Here is a 19,542-nt window from a genome sequence, read left to right as displayed (position 1 = left end):
GAGGAGAATTTTGAGAGCCAGCATTTTTCAAAATTGTGCCAAATACCCAAACTGGTTTGCCCAAATTCCCTCTCTCCCAAATGTTTTAGGTTGATCACAAGAATTATATTCTGAGAAATTTTCATATTTATATTAATGGTAGTAGGATAGTTATAGGGCTTTTTTCAAATACACTTCTAGTAAATCAGTCTATCTGCTTGCGAGAAGCTAAACCAATTCCAGTCAGGATCTTTGATTTGTAGCCTCACTGTTGCCTGACCGTTTTACTGTGATGCGTGTGAGTGTACTTTTCAAGCCTTTTTTCTTTAGAGCCTTGTAACCAAGCTTAACACAGATATAGAAAAAATTATTTTCAATTTCAGAAAGGATTATTTATTCACTGTCAGGAGATACAAACCAATCAGATATGGGAGTTCAGTAATTAATGGCTAAATCAGCTCTTCAATCTTCATCTTTCCTACTGAATATTCTGTAGAGTCCACACAATCTAGCTTCCTTATCCCTAAAATACAATTTGCAGCATTCTGTACCTCTCTTTGTCACAGAGTTTTCTGACCAGAGTGGAAAACACTTCAGCTCTTCTGGGTCTTACGCTTGAACCAGGTCAATGTACCTGGTCAGCGTTGTTACAGTCCAATTTTCACAGTGTTATTTCACAAATGAAATATTCTTCACTGTTTCTTGCTAGTACTTGATGTTTTCTGAGGGTTTATCAAGATAGTACGGAATTTGAATCCCAGCCCCCAGAGTGCTTTAAATCACTTGCAGCCTGATAATAAGTTCACTTTTATGAATGTGCTCTCTATTTCTTCATCCAGATCATTAATGGAAATATTCTCAGACCTCTTCATGATCCCATTTCAAATCTGACAACCAGCTCTTGAAAGCTACTCAGTAAGTGCATTTTTTCCCACCAGATGTTTATCTGCCTTGCAGTGATTTCACCCAGAGTGTAGTTTTCTAGTTTTTTTTTTTACTAGAGTATCATTCAGGACAGTAAACAAAGTCACATAGCTGAAGTATTTTGTATCTGCTTCCTCCTCTTATCCACTAGGCAAGTTTCCCAGTTGAGAATGCAATTAGACTGATGTGATGCATTTCATCTTGATAAATTCATGTTGCCTCGTTCTTATCGCCTTTCTATTCCATTAGATGTTGATACACTGTTTAACAGTTTTCTTTAAGATTTTTGCTATTTTAGTCTGATTTAGGCTTTCCCACATCTTCCATTTTTCCTTTTTCAAGAAAGATATGGTATTTGCCCTTTTCTGTCCTCTCTATTCCTGAAAGACTGTTGCTAATGGATAAGAGGCTTCTTCAGTTAGTTGAGTGCTCTAGAATGAATTTCACAAGATTCTGCCAACCTGAATGTATCTAAGTCACCAGAATATCTTTCAGCTTTCAGTAGTCTGGCTTGCAAATTTTCCTCTTAAAATCACTAGTGTTAAGCATCTGGCCACAATTAATTTTTTGTTAGACTGAAACAGTGAAAGTACTGAACACTGGGAATTCTTTGTGTCATCTCTTATTTGCTTTCCTTCTCTTTGATGTAACAGTTCTGCATTTTACTTTGTCCTCCTTTCCTAGTGTATTTATAGTATCTTTTCTTGTGACTTCTTTTGTTCTTTGATAGTTGTTAGTTACTCTGTGCTTTAACCTTTTTGTTTGTATCATTTAAACACTTGCATCAGATTAATTCTAAGATATATGTCCTTGTTTCTAGGTTTCATATTGCTGATTTTAAGTTCATTCCAGGAAATAAAATTTCTTTTCTGTGATTTCTTTCATGTCAGCACGATAAAAAACTCAAAATGAAAAATGTGAAATCTGTAAAAATAGAAGATATGCAATTTTGAAAATAAATGTGTTGTTATTGTTCTCCCAAATACAGAATACAGATTGCACATTGAAATTTCTTAAGGGGTTTCAATGAACAGGTATGTCTAGGACTTTAGAAGTATGAAACTTATGAAACACATGAAACTTATTCTGTGCTGTCCCCAAACAAATGTCCCATGTGATGAATTTTATGAAAGCCATCACAAGGTCCTGTATCTACTTTCTCCAGTGTTGATGCTTGTTTTGGGAAGGCTAGTCAGTGCTTTTGATTCTACAAGCATGTTATGAGTCTAATGCTGCATTTGATACTAATCTTGTTTGGAAGCAGTATGGGACAGGCACTGTGCTCAACAGATAGCTGAGTATGCAAATGATCACAATGTACTATCAGCAGCTTTGTACTACACCCTCTCATTTCATTCTTCAGTATTTTAACAGGGAAATGTGACACATAAAATGAGATGTTTGAAGTTAAGTGAATTTTTCATCACGTCCCAGAATTTGTTTACATTTTTAAAGATAAGCTTTGGATCTTGTAGTGAGTTTCCATGACTTTGTTGCCTGCTATGCAGCTGACACAGCCTGTGAGTTAAACTCTAGTTGCTTCATTTACTACGCAGTCTAGGTACCTGCTTTGAAACCAACTTGTGCACTTCACACAAAATTAGAACTGCCTGTAAGTGTTGGAAGGTGAGACTCAGGCACTTAGATGTCTGATCTCTTGTGTATTCAGTCCTAGTGATTAAAACTGAACTTGCTTATATTTGGACCCCTTCTCCCAAGCCCCATCAAAAAAATCTGTGAGTAATTCTGTGCTGTAGTAGATCTGAGAAACCAACAGTGACTTCACACTCAGAGTCAAAAGCATCTTAAATGTTTTGAGAGTCTGAAGAAGATTATTGTTGTAATTATGGTCTAAGCGTGATGGAACTTCATGATTTAAATACACCATTTTTCAGAGCCCTACCTACATGTGAAAGCTGGATTTTGTTTGCTTCTCCAGTCAACTGTATGTCATTGAAGTCGATTTGGAACTGGATTTAGGGGAGATTTTGGTTTATGAAGCAACATACAGGAATGTACTGCATTTCCCTTGTACACGTCTGATTTTCTTTTATTGCAAGGTCTCTTACCTTTACTGCTGTCATCTTTCTTCCTCTGCTGATCATAAGGAATAAAAGTTCCATGTATGCTCTTGTATTTCAACTTCTGGCCTTCAAAGAGAGTTAAAATCTCCCATATAGCTAAGGATCTTGCTAATGAATGTGCCTGTCTTCATCCTCCATTTTCTGAGGATGCAAAAATAGATAACAAGAGATGGAAACCGGTGAATTATGAGTGTTTTGAGTGGGGAAAAAATGAGGGCTAAATTACTGAGAGCTTGGTGCAATTAGATGTGAAGTCTGTATACTTTATGAACAACTTTGCATCTTTTAAACAAACAGATAAGGATTAAAGTGCATATTGAAAATGTATGCATATTGAAGATTCAGTTTACAGATGGTAACAGCATTTGATGACACAATGTCTTCTGCTGTGAGATAGATACTTTTTCATAATTATATGTAACCTTTTAATGAAGATAACTAACGTAACATTTGAATCCTTATTCAGGCTAGGTGTATACTACAAAACAGGCATTTTAAGGTCAGAAAATGGTAGTAAGTTAACATTAACCAAAAGTATTTGGTAATGAATCCAAATCAGTTAGTTGGAGGGAATCCCAGAAACAGTGGTAACAAACAGGAAAACAGTATTCTTTCATTTCTTAATTTCAAAGGGGATTAATTAATAATCAGTAAATAAGGAAACAATGTGCAGTCTAGTAGGAAATATTGCTTGAAACCATAATGAATTACAGAATCACAGAATGGCCGAGGTTGGAAGCGATGACTGGAAGTCAGCTGTTCCAAACCTGCTGCTCAAGCAGGCTCACCTAGGGCCAGGTGTCCAGGCTCTTCAATGCCTCTAAGAATGAAAAATCTCGAGTCCCTCCAGAGTATCTCAAACAGTTATTTATCATAATGTTAGAATCATGTGGTATTGTTTATGCATAGGTTAAGAAAGACAAACACGATCTTACCTCTTTAAGAAAAATATTAAATAGTGAAACTAAAAGCATGTGTTCTGTTTATCTTTTACAGGGAAGAAGATAACAAGAGTAAAAATCTCATAACAAGAAGGGTAGAACTAGTTCTAAAAAAGATCACAATATGTTAACAACCACTAAAATCATGTCCTTAGTTTTATGGGTGAACCTGCAAGTGTGTGGGATGTGAGAAGCTTAATATATACATCATGATCTACTTCAATACATTTAGTAGTCTCTGAAACATATTAGAATGGGGTTTCATTTAGAAGCTTCTACACTATAGGAAACTATTAATGATTTGCATTACGGTTATAGAAGATATACCTGAATGAAATGCCATTAACATTTACTGAAGCCAGACATTTCTGATGGTGATAATGATATAACTGCAAAAGTGAATCTGCATGACACTTAAGTAGACTTTTATCAATTACCTTATGAGGGGCATTGTTTTAAGATGTAATACTTTAGTAATCGTTTTCAATTGTACACAGTTGTTGATCTGAAATGGACTTGAGTCTGTAAAAATGACTTCTCCATTATCAGTTGATCATCTAGCCCTAAATGTGTTTGCTAATTGAACCACAAAACTAGTCTTGTCTAGAGGATTTTTCCTGCCCTCTCTTCAGTCTGAACTTTAAAATCATGTTATTCTTGTGTGAGATCAATGCTTGTGACTTATTTTGAGATCGACATTTTTAGATAAGCTCAATCAAACCTTTAAGGAAGATAATTTTATCTCAGTACTGCAGCTGTTATGTGATACTGCCTTTGCTCATAAAATCCATTTGCTTTTAGTATGAAGTATGAGTAATAATACAAAGTAATGATATTTTCTGAGATTGAAACAGGAAGAATATGAACATAATTATTGCTATTCAATTATATACTGGGGCTTGCATGGCCAGGAGATCACCGCTACTTCAGTTTTAAGTATCTTTTTCCTGCAGATATTAAGATTTTAATTACCTTTGTGAAGGTATTTGCCATTCAGCTCCAGCCTACTCTAAGTCTTTTATAGTTTCTGTGTCGTTTTCTGGAACAGTATTTGGCTTGCTAGAAGTTTCCCTAATGCAGAATTTAGGTTTGTGTGACTGTCATCTTGGATGTGGAACTTACTAGTTTTTAGTACAAGGGGGTTGGCATTCATGGGGTAATAGGACATAAGCTGTGACTCTGCCCTTGGCATCTGGATGCTGCAGGTTCTCCATCTTAACCCACTTACTAGAGTGTACACCTTTCCCTAAAATCAAGAGTTCTGAAAGGTTCTGCAGTGTTGATTATTCTCTTCTGAGATGACCTTGGCCTAGGAGATCTTCTAGGACATAATATTTAGTGGGTACTTTGCATTTTATTTCCCTGTCTTTGCATAATTCAGTGTGTTAGTCACCAAACCTAATCCTGAAACCTGTATTCTCCATTGGAGTCTCTCAGAAATTTGGATATATAAATGCTGCAAGTCCAAAGCAGAGATTATTTTGCTAGGGATTAGTTGTTTTTTTATGGGTTTTTTTTTAAGCCACTACAAAGAAAAGAGATTAAATTCATGTTTTCTAGATAGTGACTACAAGATGTATAGTGTGCTGATATGTTGATGTGTGGTGCCTTGTAGATGACAGTTTCCTTTGTTCTAATATGGCTAGGTGTTGGGAGGAATATTATGGATACCTCTATAGAAACTTGATGTGTAGTTGCTTAATAGTATAAGGGCACACGGCCCTCATTGGTAAAAACTCTGAGGTTTCAATTCAATATACCTTCGTAGAAAATCTAAGTTACTACTGGAGGAAATATGTCTAATTTTGAAAGTGGTAAAATGACTCAGTGTAGGCAAAGGAAACATCATAACAATGTCTCTTATGACAGTCAAGGACAAACATATTCCATAGTTCCTACACAGAAATGACTGAGCTGGTTTGTTTTTCATGTACTTTTTTTGGGGGGGGGGATGAATACTTTGTTTGGTAAATCAGAGCAACCATTTTATGTTCTTTATGATCCAGGAATGGTGTGAAAGAAATAATTTCAATTTACCTGATGTTCAATACGTAGTCCAAGCAGGCACAGGGACTAGAATATACTGTGCTGCCAGCTGCAGTATGGCAAAAGGTCTTGACATGGGATATGCAAGTACAGCTAAGGTGGCCTGTCCCACTAATGAAAGAACATATGCTTCCCTTGATTTACAAGGAGTAGGAGAATGCATTGGGAAAGTTAACTGCTGGGCAGTTGATACATGATACAGTATTTCTGTGTTTGTGCTCAAAGCTGCACTATTAATAATGGTAGAATAATAATGCTGTTTCTGTCCTGGAGTTTTTTACAGAACCTGTGATATGCGCTGTGAGGTTGACAGTCCAGCCATCCAGAAGTTCCCTGGCTTAGACTGATCCTGAGAATGAATTCTGTCAAGTTAGTCAGAGTTGCATTGGGGTTGCCTTAGTATGTCTAAAGTGTCTATGTCAAAACCTGTGTGTCAAGTAAATACAGAAGACTTCGTTTGGCAGGTAGGGAAATCTGGCTATTGGGAGCTTTGTGGCCATCTTCTGGATGTTTAGAAGAATGCATAAGTATTTCCTCCCATTCAGTTGAATAATGGTAGTCTGGCATATGTTAAAGTTGTAGCATTTTATTTTCTTACAGATATCTTTCTTATATATTGAATTTGTCAGATTACATCGTGCCATTAGAAAAATCTAAGTCTTAAAAAAAAACCAACAAATTTTTATTTCGTGTTATTTCTTCCTGTAATTATTGAAGGACTACAAATAAAAGCAAAAATGGTAGGTGTCTCTGAAGTTTCACAACTTTTGTTCTTATCAGATCACCAGTTCTATGATTTCAGGTGTTATATGAAATTCTATAATTTCATATAGCATATGAAAATATTGCAAGCTTTTAAGCTACTGTAAAGCTGATCAGGAATAATGCAGCAGTCAGGGATTTTATGACTTGCCATTTCATAGAATCACACAATGGTTTGGGTTGGAAGGGACCTTAAGGATCATCTAGTTCTACTGCACTTACCATGAAGGGGGACATGTTCCACTAGATGAAGTTGCTCCAGGCCCCATCTAGTCTGGGAACACTTCCAGGAATGGAGCATCCACAACTTCTCTGGGCAACCTGTTCCAGTGTTTCACCACCCTCACAATAAAGAATTTCTTCCTAATATCTCATCTAAATCTAACCTCTTTCAGTTTGAAGCCATTATTCCTTGTCCTATCACTACATGCCGTTGTAAAATGTCACTGTCCAGCTTTTTGTAGGCCCTTTTTTGGTACTGAAAAGCTGCTATAAGATCTCCCCGTAGCCTTCTGCGCTCCATGCTGAGCAACCTTACCTGTCTCCGCCTGTCTTCATAGGAGAGGTGCTCCAGTCCTCTGACCATGTTCATGGCCCTCCTCTGGACTTGCTCCAACAAGTCCCTGTCCTTCTTGTGTTGGGGGCCCCAGACCTGGACACAAGTACTCCAGACTGGGTCTCATGAGAGCGGAGTAGAGGGGGAGAATCACCTCCCTCGACCTACTGGCCACGCTGCTTTTGATGGAGCCCAGGACACAGTTGGCTTTCTGGGCTATGAGCACACTTTGCTGGGTCAGGTCCAGCTTCTCATCCACCAACACTCAGAAGTCCTTCTACCCAGGGCTGCTCTCAATCCATTCTCTGTCCAGCCCATACTTGTCCTTGGGAGTGCTCCGAACCAGCTGCAGAAACTTGCACTTGGCTTTGTTGAACTTCATGAGGTTCACACAGCCTCCCCCACCTCTCAAGCCTGTCGAAGTTCCTCTGGATGGCATCCCTTCCCTCCAGCGTGTCAATTGCACCACACAGCTTGGTGTTGTCAGCAAACTTGCTGAGGGTGCACTCGATCCCGTTGTCCATGTTACTAACAGAGATATTAAACAGCACCAGTCACAATACTGTCCCCTGAGGAATGCCACTCACCACTGATTTCCACTTGGCCATTGAGCCATTGAACACAGTTCTTTAAGTGTGACACATCCCTATCCACTGAATGATCCACCCATTAAATCCATGTCTCTCCAGATCAGAGACAAGAATGTTGTGTGGGATCATATCAAATGCCCTGCACAGGTCCTGGTAGGTGACATCAGTTGCTCTATTTCAAAAAGACCTGGTGTGGTGCTCTCTGTTCTGAAAATAAATGTTATACTGTTGGATTGAGAACATCAAAGTCTAAAAATTTCTTTTCAAAGAGGAATAATACCACTGAGTGGAGATGCTTTAAGAACTGGATTAATTGTATTTGTTGCAGGACAGCAATAACAAATAAAACTCTTCTGCTAAGAACTGCGTATGCAAGAGCTAGGCATCTTTAAGACTCATGGAATTGTTATTAACAATGTTAATTTTTCTTTAGAAAGAAAAGTTCTTTTGATAAACTAGAAATGAAGCAGAATATCCTAAGCAGAAGGTCTGTACTGTGGAAGATACTCGTTCTAGACTCAAAAGGGATTTTATTTTGTTAAAATATAGTGTAGGTATTTTGAGAGGTGGCTTTTACATCAAAGAAGACACTGTATATTTATTATATTTATTTCTTCATTCTTACCATTGTGCTGCTGCAGATTGCCATAGAGATGGAAGATGGGAACAGAAATCTAAGATAACTATGTAAAGAATGGTTTTAATAATCCATGCTAATTTAAAAAAAGCATAATAATACTATCTAAAATATAATAAGTATTAATAAATTACATTGTTATTACATTGTTAATCATGTTTCATTTAATCCTAGTGTGCCAGACCTTTCTTGCAGTCAGAGAGTACATTGTTTTTTCAGTTCCCTTCAAAAACCAAGCTAGTGACAGAATGATGTTCCATTTGAGAGAATCTGTGCTACCATCAACAGCCCCTCTCTAGATTTGTTGCTGATCAGAGATAGCAGTAGTTGTGGCTCTGGAGCATTTCTGAAGGATTGTGGAAGCACGTTCAGACCAATTATTTCATTGTTCCAGCACTCTTCCAGCACAGAGGGTCGTTACACTCAAAAGTAGAAACAAGTGCCCTGAATCTGTCTGTGTGATTCAGCAGACAGCTGAGTGGGCTGGATAGTTGTGATGCCTAATCAAATTTCAGCACCCTTAATTACTTTTAAAAGGAAGGATTTTTTAAAGACATAAAATTGGCAAGCACCCTTAATTACTTTTAAAAGGAAGGATTTTTTAAAGACATAAAATTGGCAACTGGCTACCTAACTAATTCCCACTGTAAACCTCATCCATGAGCCTTAGCTGATGGTGGGAAGCAAACTTCTCACCCCTTTATTTGGAATGGTTAGTAAGAGTGGTAGGAGTGTATAGTTGTCAGTCATAGTATGATATAAAACTACGGCAAATGTTGTCTGTGAGAAACAGCTGCTATAAGAGAAAGCGTGAAGCTCCTTTATTACTCCTTTATTTCTGGTGGATATCCCTTTGACATCAGAAGACCTTTCCCAACAAAGGAAGGAGAATATTTTTAACAGTCCCCTTCTTATCTGCTGCTCAGTGTCTTGAGGCAGAGCAATGATGACACACCCTTAAAACTTCCATTCTCTACATTCATCATTGTGCAGAGTCAGGCTTTAAATGCTCTAAACGGAGAAAAGTCAGAAATAGTTGTTCGTAGTAACATATATTCTGACAAAGCCATGGGATTTAAGGTTGAATAAATGTGTTGAAAGATGTGTCAGTTTTTCTGGTGTTAGAGTTTTTTTGGTGATTAGGATTAAGTTTTGATGGAAAAGAGTTACAGTTTGAAGAATTGACTAAATTGTCAGGTTAAAAGTTTTTAGTGTATAGACATTTTGGCTACACCTGTGAATGTTTTGTCTAAAACTGGACCATTGGTGTTTCCATTTAGAGTAGTTTCATGGAATGGGCTGTCCCTTTGTCTCTAGTATTCGGTGATTTTACAATGACATTTTCTTATTTAGAGTATATAAAAATAAAATTTCTATTTTCTCTATTATGTTGTATGAAAGCCACAGACAAAAAGCTGAAGATAACTATATGAAGTACAGAGAGCAAAATCAGATACTTGTCACAAATAAGTGACAAGAAGGTTTTCTTTTTGAAAAGTGCTGATGTCTGGATACTAGCAATTACATGAACCGGAGATAGCAACCATCACTACCATTACTTTTTAGAAATTGAACTATTTTAACACTTTATAGAAATTTAACTATTTTAAATTGTTGGTATATTAATTGAAAGTAAAGTAACCGACAGTAAACTATTTGACTACTGAAAAGTCAGGAGTCTGCGAAGGGCTAAGAAATTAACAGAAATCCTAAATACTCTTGTATAATGACGATGACAATATCTCTAGTTGCAATTTCAGCATTCTGGATTAAGGGTTTGGTGGTTGTGGGTTTTTTTGGTTTTGGTTTTTTTTTTAATGTTATTCTAAATACGCAAAGGTCTGAATTTTTTGAGGAGCTACTTTCTGAAAATTGGAGTCCATATTATTCCACCTGAGATCTGCAACCAAAAAAATTACCTCACTCTTGTGATTTTCTGTCTACTGTACACTGCAAATCCCCCCTCCTCTCAAGTTCAGCCATGATATCCTGTGAGTTTGGCAACTGCAAAAAAAATTGGTAAGAGATGGGCACACACTAACTGTGTGGTGCAGTAGAGTCTTGGAAGGAAATAAGAAGCATTTTTACACCCAACGTTTTATGGGTTATTTATCCTGGTCTCTGCTAATGGAGTTGTGTTATCAGTGACTAAAAGAGTACTGTTAATAATAATGAGGCTCAAGACATAACAGAAAGATCTGTGTGGCTGACAGTATGGTAAATACCACCTCCAGAAGACTCACCATGCCAAGATTGCTGTAATAAGCTCCTGATAAAATTCCTTCCCTAGAATCCTTTTTTTTTTCCTCTTGATGACCCATTAGAGAGAGAGTGCTAAAAATAGTTTGCAGGTTTAATTCCATGATTGCAAAAATAAAAGTTTTCTAAACGTGTAAAATTTTATTTTGGCAACATGTCTTCAGAAACTGCTAACTCTCTGCATGCTTGTCTAAGAAATACAATTAATTTTGGTGTCCTGCTACTGTTTCCTATTTAGTAAAGAAGAAATTTGAGGCATTCTGGTCAATTCAATTACTCAGCTTAGTCTTGTCTAAATTCAAAATAAGTTCTGGCAAGCAATGTGATTTACAACACATACAAACAAAAAGCATTTTACAAAAAGCACTCATTTAAAATATGGATGGTTTTCAGTTTTACGTGCTTATACGTAACGTTGAAGTGTGTGATCTTCCTATGCATGGATATGTCTCCACTTTAGTTTCACCACCAGGAGAAACTTGTCCTTGGTTTTTGAAGCTCTAACCTGGAAGTGTTTCTTATCAAACCTCGTAGGAATCTGGGAAATGCTTTGTTTTCAATGTATCTGAATTTTCAACATGATAGCATTAAATGTATAATTACTTGATAACTACTTGTGATATGATATGTGCAGGCCTATTAAAAATTCTGAGACCAGCTGTGTATATTTAATGTTCTACAGGATTATCATACTTAAAAGAGTTAGATGACATGATGGAAGAAAGTATAGGAAAGACATGGGCAGGTATCAGCAGAAAGGACAAGAGCAAATATACAAGTTCTTTTTCAGAGGATTTAGAAAAATTGGTTTGGATTCTGTTGGGAAATTTTACTTTATGTTCCAAAGTTCCACCTGTTTTTATAGAATCATTTCTACAATGTACTACGGAGAAAGATAAAAGAGTCATGTTCATATTGCCCTCTAATTGCAGCAAGATGTGTTATGCATGCTGGTCAGGGTGAGATTTGCGTAATAAGGTGTCCATTGGTAAATACAATGTTGCTGATTTTGTTTCAGAAAGCAGGTAGAATTGCACTTAACCTTCTTGTCACTTTACTGGCACGTCTGCTATTTTCATTTCCATAGTTTTTTGAAAACTCATTTTGGTAATATTGCAGCTGATATAAAAGTATATTGTTTCCAGGCAATTTCACTAGTGGAACTAAATATGACACATTGTATGGTACAGCAGCATGCAGAGAACAATATGTAAACTTTTCAGATTAAACCTTACTTTTACTTACTGTAGTTGAAGACATTATAGAAAGCATGTTTCTAAATTTTTTTTTCCAATCTGTTTCATTTTCAGGCATTGCTGTTTCTGATGAACTTGAGAAGGTAAGATTGATAAGGTATACCTAATGAACAGTACAAAGAGACAGATGATTGTGATAATTTTAGGCGATGAGAGATGCATCTCCCTGTCCTGGCATACAGACTTCAGTTCTGCTGGGTTCAGAGGAAGTTTAGGTATGGAAAGCTGTGTAAGTAGAGTATATGTGGATACATCAAGAGCTTGACTGGAAAGGGCTGTCAAGTATGGAAAAAAACTCTCACTGAGTTTGAGAGACTCTCAGTGAGGCCATGGAAATACTTTTTAATTATGACACCATCTTTGCTTAGTACAGTCTGTTGGGTTACTTTTTGGACTTTTGGAAACATTTAGCCTTAAATACCTTTTATTCATGAAGTCATGAATCCTGCATTCCCAGATATGATTTGTGAAAATATTTGGGAATTATTTTTGTTTCTAGATTTGATCAGGAATGCACAGGGCATAAAAATCAGTCTTTACCTCCTTGTTGAATGCAACAAACAATGATCTTCTCAGTCCCTTTTGATACATTACACAGTTAATATGAATTTTAGTTTTAACTGTAATAAACTACATTGAAAGAGTAATCAAACTAATTTTTCAAATTACCAAAGGAAACAGAGCACCTTTATCTTCTCTATTCTCACCTGTGAACAGCAGTATGCTTCAAGTGCCAAGAATCTTGGGTTGTGTTCTTGGTGTCGGAAACAATTGCTGTCAGGGAAATGAGATCAAAAGGTACATAAGACACAGGAATAATGCTTGATATAGAACACATTTTTTAAAAAAGTATTTTTCCTTTCTGCTGGTAAAATGAGGACACAAATCTTTCTGACACAAGTGCGTATAAAATACCTCCACTGCGTTCTCCAAGGAAGGCCAGTTAGACAAGACTGATCACTGTTACCATGTAGTCATGAGCATATGTGGCTGCCATTTCAAAACTATGGCTTAAGTCTTCTTTCCTACTATTTTCATAACTGTGTTCAGAAGTGATGATAAAAATGATTGGAAAGCCTTTCCATTAGAACCCTTACCTTTAAGAATACTTATGAAGAACTCCATTTCATTTTATTTGTTGAAAAAAACCTATAAAATACTGTTTGTGGGAGGAAAAGACATTTTGGGCTGTTATCAACACTTTTTACATCTATTTTTAGGATATAATTTCTGTTAATTTTTTTAACTATAATATTGCTCAAAAACATTAATTTTTTTATATTTAATTATTCAGTGTGAAAACTGAGATGGGGAACATAATTTGGGGCTTTCCTCAGGATCCACATTGAGCAAAGAAATAATTTTTTTTCGGTTACTGTTTGTTTACTTAATTGTTTATAGTTTAAAATTGAAAGGTATATCCATTTATTTATGCATCATTTAAAAAGCTTGGTATTCCTATTTTCTAATATGGATTTTGAGGGACCTTCCATCGTGAGAAGTACTTTTGGGTATTTCTGAATTTTTGAAACAAAACTTGGAATTACGGTATGTACATTCAATAGCATGCATTACCTGACACCTTTGGACTACTGCATCTGCTTTAATGTATGTTTCTGATGAGGACAGGTAAATAGAACGTTCTTGAAGTCAGAAGCTATTTGTAAAATAAATAAACCCCCAAACAATTAAGCTCTTGACATGTGTCATTTGTGCAGCATTGCTCAACAGGCTTTCAGCACAGACTTAGAGGAGTGATTTTTCATCTCCACGGGCTTTAGTGATCTTCATTTTTATTTCTTGTTTACACCCTTAGAGATTTTTAATGAACATAAAATCTAGTTCTGTCTTAAGAATATAAGCATAGCTAGGACCATTTTGTGGAGTCCTGCCTCCTGATTCCTAGGAATCTAATTCCTGAAATGTTCCTGTGACTTGTTTCTGCATGTATTACTTGGCTTGAACGAAAAGCAGCCAAAGACTACCTGATAATGGTTGTTTTAAAGTTAATGTGTTCTGAATGTGTTCACAGGTGATGTTTATTTTTCAGATATAAATGTAGCCAAGTTGTAATTCCTATCCCAGAAATAAATGCTGATACTAGAACTTCTTGTCTAGGCTGTGGCAGCATTGAATCATTTTTTGAAACCACGTTGATCTGTGGTTTGGATTAACCATTTAACCCATTGGGTGCATGTCATGGGTCTAGAATAGCATGACCAAACTTGGCATTGGATTCTGTTAAAACATTGAAATTGCCATAGGTGTTATGAGAGACATAAAACTAAACACAGTAATAAACTTCTATACACTCGCTTTATTTTCCTGATGATCTGGAATATCTGGGGACTAGGACAGAGCCCATTATTCTGATGCTTTGTCTATGGTTTAAATTATGAACCTGGAGAAAACAGAGAATACATGTGTATATTCCTCTATTTTTTTTCCTCATTGTGTATTTTTTTAAATTACTTCTTTCTGGCTTTAGTAACGCCTTCATCAGGGGAGTACTTAATCAGTATTGTTGGTTGATGTAAGTCCTCCTCCAAGTAATCCAGTTAGTTAGTTAGTTACTTAGTTACTCGAGCATTTGGATTTGGAAAAACAGTTTGCTCTGAATTACAATGACTTTTGTAGAAGGGTGTTTCATTTAAATGGACTTGTGTCAAATATCTGCTTTTATTAGCTTTGTATCAGTACTTAGGGCTTTAGTCTGAGAGAGAGAGAGAAAATACAGGCAGACAAGGTCAATCTTTCAGTCAAAATGGAATCTTTCAGTTTGACTTAGTCTCATAAAACTCATGAGTCCACTAGTAACCTTGCAAAAAAAAAGTCCTGTAATGACTGCATTTAAAACAGATTTATTGTATAGATTCCCTTCTTTTTCATCTCAGTTACTTCAGACTTGCAGTGTTTGTTCTCTCTCTCTTGACTCAGCCTGCATCTCTAGGCCATAGAAGCTATGTAAAATCAGAGACTGGCACTCAAGTATGCTGTGTAAGGAAAGGAAATAAGAAAGGATGCTTTGTGACTCACATATTTTAAAACTAAAGTGCAGAGTTAATATAATACAAATTTCTGAATTGACTCACCCTCCGTACCACTGAACAGAAACTGCTGAAGAGCTTTAGGAAACTACACACTTTCATGCATGATGTGAAGAGTTTAATGTAAACAAAGGAGAGCTAGGAAGTTAGCCTTTCTTTGAAATTTACAGAATTCTAGGGTGAAAAAAATTCTCACAAAAAACAGTGATGGGAGAGACCTGCCATAACGTTGTGAAATTTATCCCAAATACCCAATGATGTTTTTCAATCACTTTAAACGTTAATAATGGGAGACATCTAAGTGTTAGAGATCGACAAGCAAACTCAAGGGAAGATCAAAAAATTTATAGCAGATTTTGACCCTCAGTGTTAATATTAAAAAATATTCTGTGCTGTCTAGCGTATACTTTCTTCTCATATGTAATATTACTTCAGTGAACATAGATTAATAGAATAGATGAAACAACTGTTCTTATGTCATAAAACCAAAAACATTTCTTCTCACCTAAAAGTATTTCTAATGATGGAAATTCCCTTAAAATCCATATCAGAAAATAGGAATACCAGGCTTTTTAAATGATGCATAAATAAATGGATATAAAAATGTTTCGCTCTCTGGTAGAGGTTGCATTGAGCAACCACAACTCAGCCCAATGTGAAGATGAGATTCAGCTGTCTTGCAATCTTTCCCTTCTTTTCCTAGTCTCCACATAAAGGAAGGTTGAGTGTGTCAAACTGGTAGCCAGTGATGTAGATAAGAGGATAACACGTGGGCTGCTCCATGAAATAGTGCTCTCGGTTCATTTATTGCAGATTTAAATACCTACCTGTCCTGAAAATATTTCTGTGCCCACTAATGTCACTGTCAATCTCTTGTTATTTATGGGGGAATATAGATTGGAAATCAATTAAGATTGTAAGATTTATATGAAAAAAAAGAAACCAGCCAAAAAAACCCCAACCCAAAACTATAAAAACTTGTTAGAGAACAGAATACTTCATCTGAATTTATTGCAGCCTTTGAAATAGTGCCAAAGAAACATCCTCATATTCTGAATAGAGCTGTCTCTGATTCTCCATTTACTGTTTTCACTGTGGCTGCTTATATAGTTGAAAGGAGGACAATAAATTAGGTCACTGAAACTGTGGTGTACTAATCTAACATGATGCAAAAAGTAAAGCAAGGTGATAAAGTAAGGCAAAGCATTACTACGTAATGTAAATTACATTTCTATTAAGTAAAGTATGAGACTGCTACTTTAATCCCTAAAATGCCTAGGAAAGAAATTAGCATAACAAGGACAGTTGCAGCATTCATGGTTTACTTATTCATATGTTGATGGTGTAGTGTACAGTGTCAGAAAAAACTTAAGGTACTGACAAAATGATACATTTTTAGGTGCTTTTCATTTTCACTTAAGATGCTGAAAGCTTTTAGCAAGATGGACACTAAGATATTCTGACTTTCAGGAACCATTTTTTATTCCTTATTAGAAATTATCTTAGGGAGAAAGAGAAGGAAGCAAATAGCTAGAATAGAAGGAATAAACCTCAGAAAGGTTGTGGGCAATCTTAATGAAGGCATTGTGGGCAATCCTTTTCCTAAGCTCATAAGCACATGATGGTAGTCACACCAGTGACAGTTTATGCTTGTCAAGAGCCCAAAGGTGACTGTCATGTAGTCTACCTGACCTGACCATGACACAGCTCCAAATAAATGCACAAAATGTATATTTGTAAGTACATAAGAGCAGAACAGCACTGGCTAGATATCCTGATATCTCCAAAGCTGTGGTGTTTTCCTCAGATTTCTCTCTTCTGTATGGTCTGTATTCAATTTTCAGTGGTCCTTGCAGAAAACAGACATCATGTAAAAGTGAATTAGTCAAATGATGGACAACTCTGTAGAGAGGAATGTGGTAATGCACTCACAGGCACATTGCAGAAAGCAGAACAAAACAACAAGGTTGAGTGAATTGGATCCAGGACCTGGGTCGCATTTGGTTCTGTCAAAATAGAAGCTCTTGGAGTTCTGCTCAGAAAAATTGCAGCATCTAGCCAGAGCTAGATAAATATATTCATATTAAAAGTAGTTTGCAGCCTTTTTTGGTTTTTTGTTTCTTTCATTTCAGTAGAGGCCTCTACTTCAAACTGTGCTTTTACCGTATCTGTTTCAATTAGGAAGAGGCTTCGAAAGTGATTCTTTTTTAGGAAGGAGAGAAATTATGGTTTCTATGCTAAATAATTGCTGTACTGTACATTTTCCAGATGCTTTTTGTTTGGAAAGCATTGTTTCAAGGCAGAAATACTTATTGAGGCACTGAGGTCGATAAGAGCCACGGATTTTTTTCCCTAAAATTTTCTCTCATTAAATTATAGGAATAGAGTATGTCTCTTCTAATTAAGAACAGTGTGTTTGAAATGTCTTTGCTAACCTAGAAAAGAATTTAGTAAAATTAAAATAAATATTCCTATCCCATAATTTCATATCTTTTTCTTTGGTATACAGGTCTATTTTGTAGTTTGACTGTGCTTTTGTTATATCTCCTGGAATTTTTTTAATGGGAAACTTTCCATTAGTCTGTCATTGTTTCTGGGTATTTTGTAGCCCTCTGAAGTGATAATGTACTGTACTATTCTTGTACTTTTTTGGTGAAATTTTTTTCATCTTTTCTTTCTCTATTTACACCTATGGTTAAGAACAAACAGTGCATTGTTTTTTTTTTTATTTTCTTTTTTTTTCCCTTTAGGACACAACAGGATTTAACACCCCCCTTCTCAGACCTCGTGTGATTGGAGAATGGGTTGGCCGTGAAGAGAATGATGCAGACCCTCTGGCTGCTGAGATGCTACAGCCACCAATACCAAGAAATAAAAATGAGCAGTGGGACAGTGAGGATAGCAGCAGTCCTGGAGGAAGGTGGGATTTTGGTCCAGCCTAGAAAAATTATATTTTGTGAAACAGAGCTGTCTTTTTAACAAAAACTCCATTTCTGAGAGCAGAGTGCAGGGCTTTTCAATTCCCATGTCATACTGCAGCAGCATGCAGAATAAATGGAAGTCATTAATATGTGACTGATTTCTTCTCATGCTTTTATATATGATTAACTTCATACTCATTTGCAATCACATCAATTAATTCCCATGTATAAAGCTAAGGTTATATTGACATGACTGGGGGCCAGCGTGTAATAATTTTGCAAGGTATAGCTTTGTTCAGATACTTCAAACCCTTCCATCTTTCCACAATTGGTAGTTGGTATTTGTTACTCTTCTTGACACTTTAGTGATAAACCTGATTTTCTCATTTATAGAAAAGATGGACAAGGGAAACAGTATCTATGTTATTTTTATCAGGACTTCCTGAATTTATCTTCTTTTCATATACCTAGCATTTTGGTGTCAATAACAGGTCTTTCTCAAAGAGAAAATTGTGTTCTCTGCAGTAAATAACTTATGAAGATTTATTGTGCTTGTCTGAGAATGAAGGAGTATGTTTGTTAATGTGCTTCAGCTACATGAAAGAGATTATCATTTTTACAAGGAGTCCATTTTCCATGATTTAAAGATACCGGTTTATCACAGAAGTTAAATACTCACAGCTTTCCTTTAAAAGGAATTAATGCCCATCTTTTTTAAGTGTAAATCTTGTACACTGCCTCTGTTAATTGGCTTAAACACCTACTTTTCTCCCTCAGCCCTGTAGCATTTCTCCTTGGTTATAACTAGTATGCTGACTGCATCAGACACCTTTTTCTTCCTCTTTTAAGAAGGCAGAAACTGTCTGCTTTTATTTTGAAATATCTGAGGTATTCCTTCACTGTGTCCTCCATGTGCCTTCTCCATTGGAATTTACCTCCCTGTCAGAAGGAGACTAGTCTGTCACTAGGTTTACTCTTAAAGACTGCATTCATTAACTTTCCTCACATGTTTGTAATGTTTGTTATCCATGAGTACTTCATTTAATTAGACTATTGTGGGGAAAGCTGCAAGTACTGTTATTTCAAAGTAACAGCATGTAGTAATGATCCCTCAGCCAGACATTGGATGGGAACCAGCACAACTCAGACACCGGATCTCTCCAGTGCTATTCCTGGGAAAGTAATGGAGTCAGAAATGGGCGCTGCAGCTTGATTGTGCAGGCCTGTGTTTCTTTTTTCTTATTCAGCAGCCAATAAAGACACCGAATAAAGATCTGTTCCACATTGCAGAGAGAATTGAGGATATTGTATCCTTTCTGTCAATAGGAAGGAGCAGAAATAAGCATCTCTGTCTAATCTCCAGAAGGGAGCAAAGAGGTTAGTTCTGAGTAACAAAGATGATTCAAAGCAACGCATTTTTCTCTTTGTAGAGGGTGGTACAAGATGTGAGAAACCTCACAGCTAATGCTATAATTAAAAAATATGATTAATGGCTTTGAGAATAGCTTTTGAGAAGTCTTGTTGAGTATCATGGCAAAAT

At 36.3% G+C, this 19,542-nt stretch overlaps 1 protein-coding gene across 2 annotated transcripts in view; it reads left to right on the top strand.

Annotated features, from left to right (window-relative positions):
- Window positions 1-19,542, top strand: part of C1H8orf34 (chromosome 1 C8orf34 homolog) — a 134,598-nt gene that overhangs the window by 34,960 nt on the left and 80,096 nt on the right. For both annotated transcript variants that reach the window (XM_064651324.1, XM_064651314.1), the window contains 2 exons: window positions 12,089-12,117; window positions 17,832-18,001. In XM_064651324.1, coding sequence (XP_064507394.1) covers window positions 12,089-12,117; window positions 17,832-18,001 — 199 coding nt within the window. The remainder of the gene's footprint in view (window positions 1-12,088; window positions 12,118-17,831; window positions 18,002-19,542) is intronic.

This window comes from Pseudopipra pipra, chromosome 1 (genome assembly GCF_036250125.1).
Source record: "Pseudopipra pipra isolate bDixPip1 chromosome 1, bDixPip1.hap1, whole genome shotgun sequence".
Taxonomy (NCBI): domain Eukaryota; kingdom Metazoa; phylum Chordata; class Aves; order Passeriformes; family Pipridae; genus Pseudopipra; species Pseudopipra pipra.
This window is presented reverse-complemented; position numbering and strand designations above follow the sequence as displayed.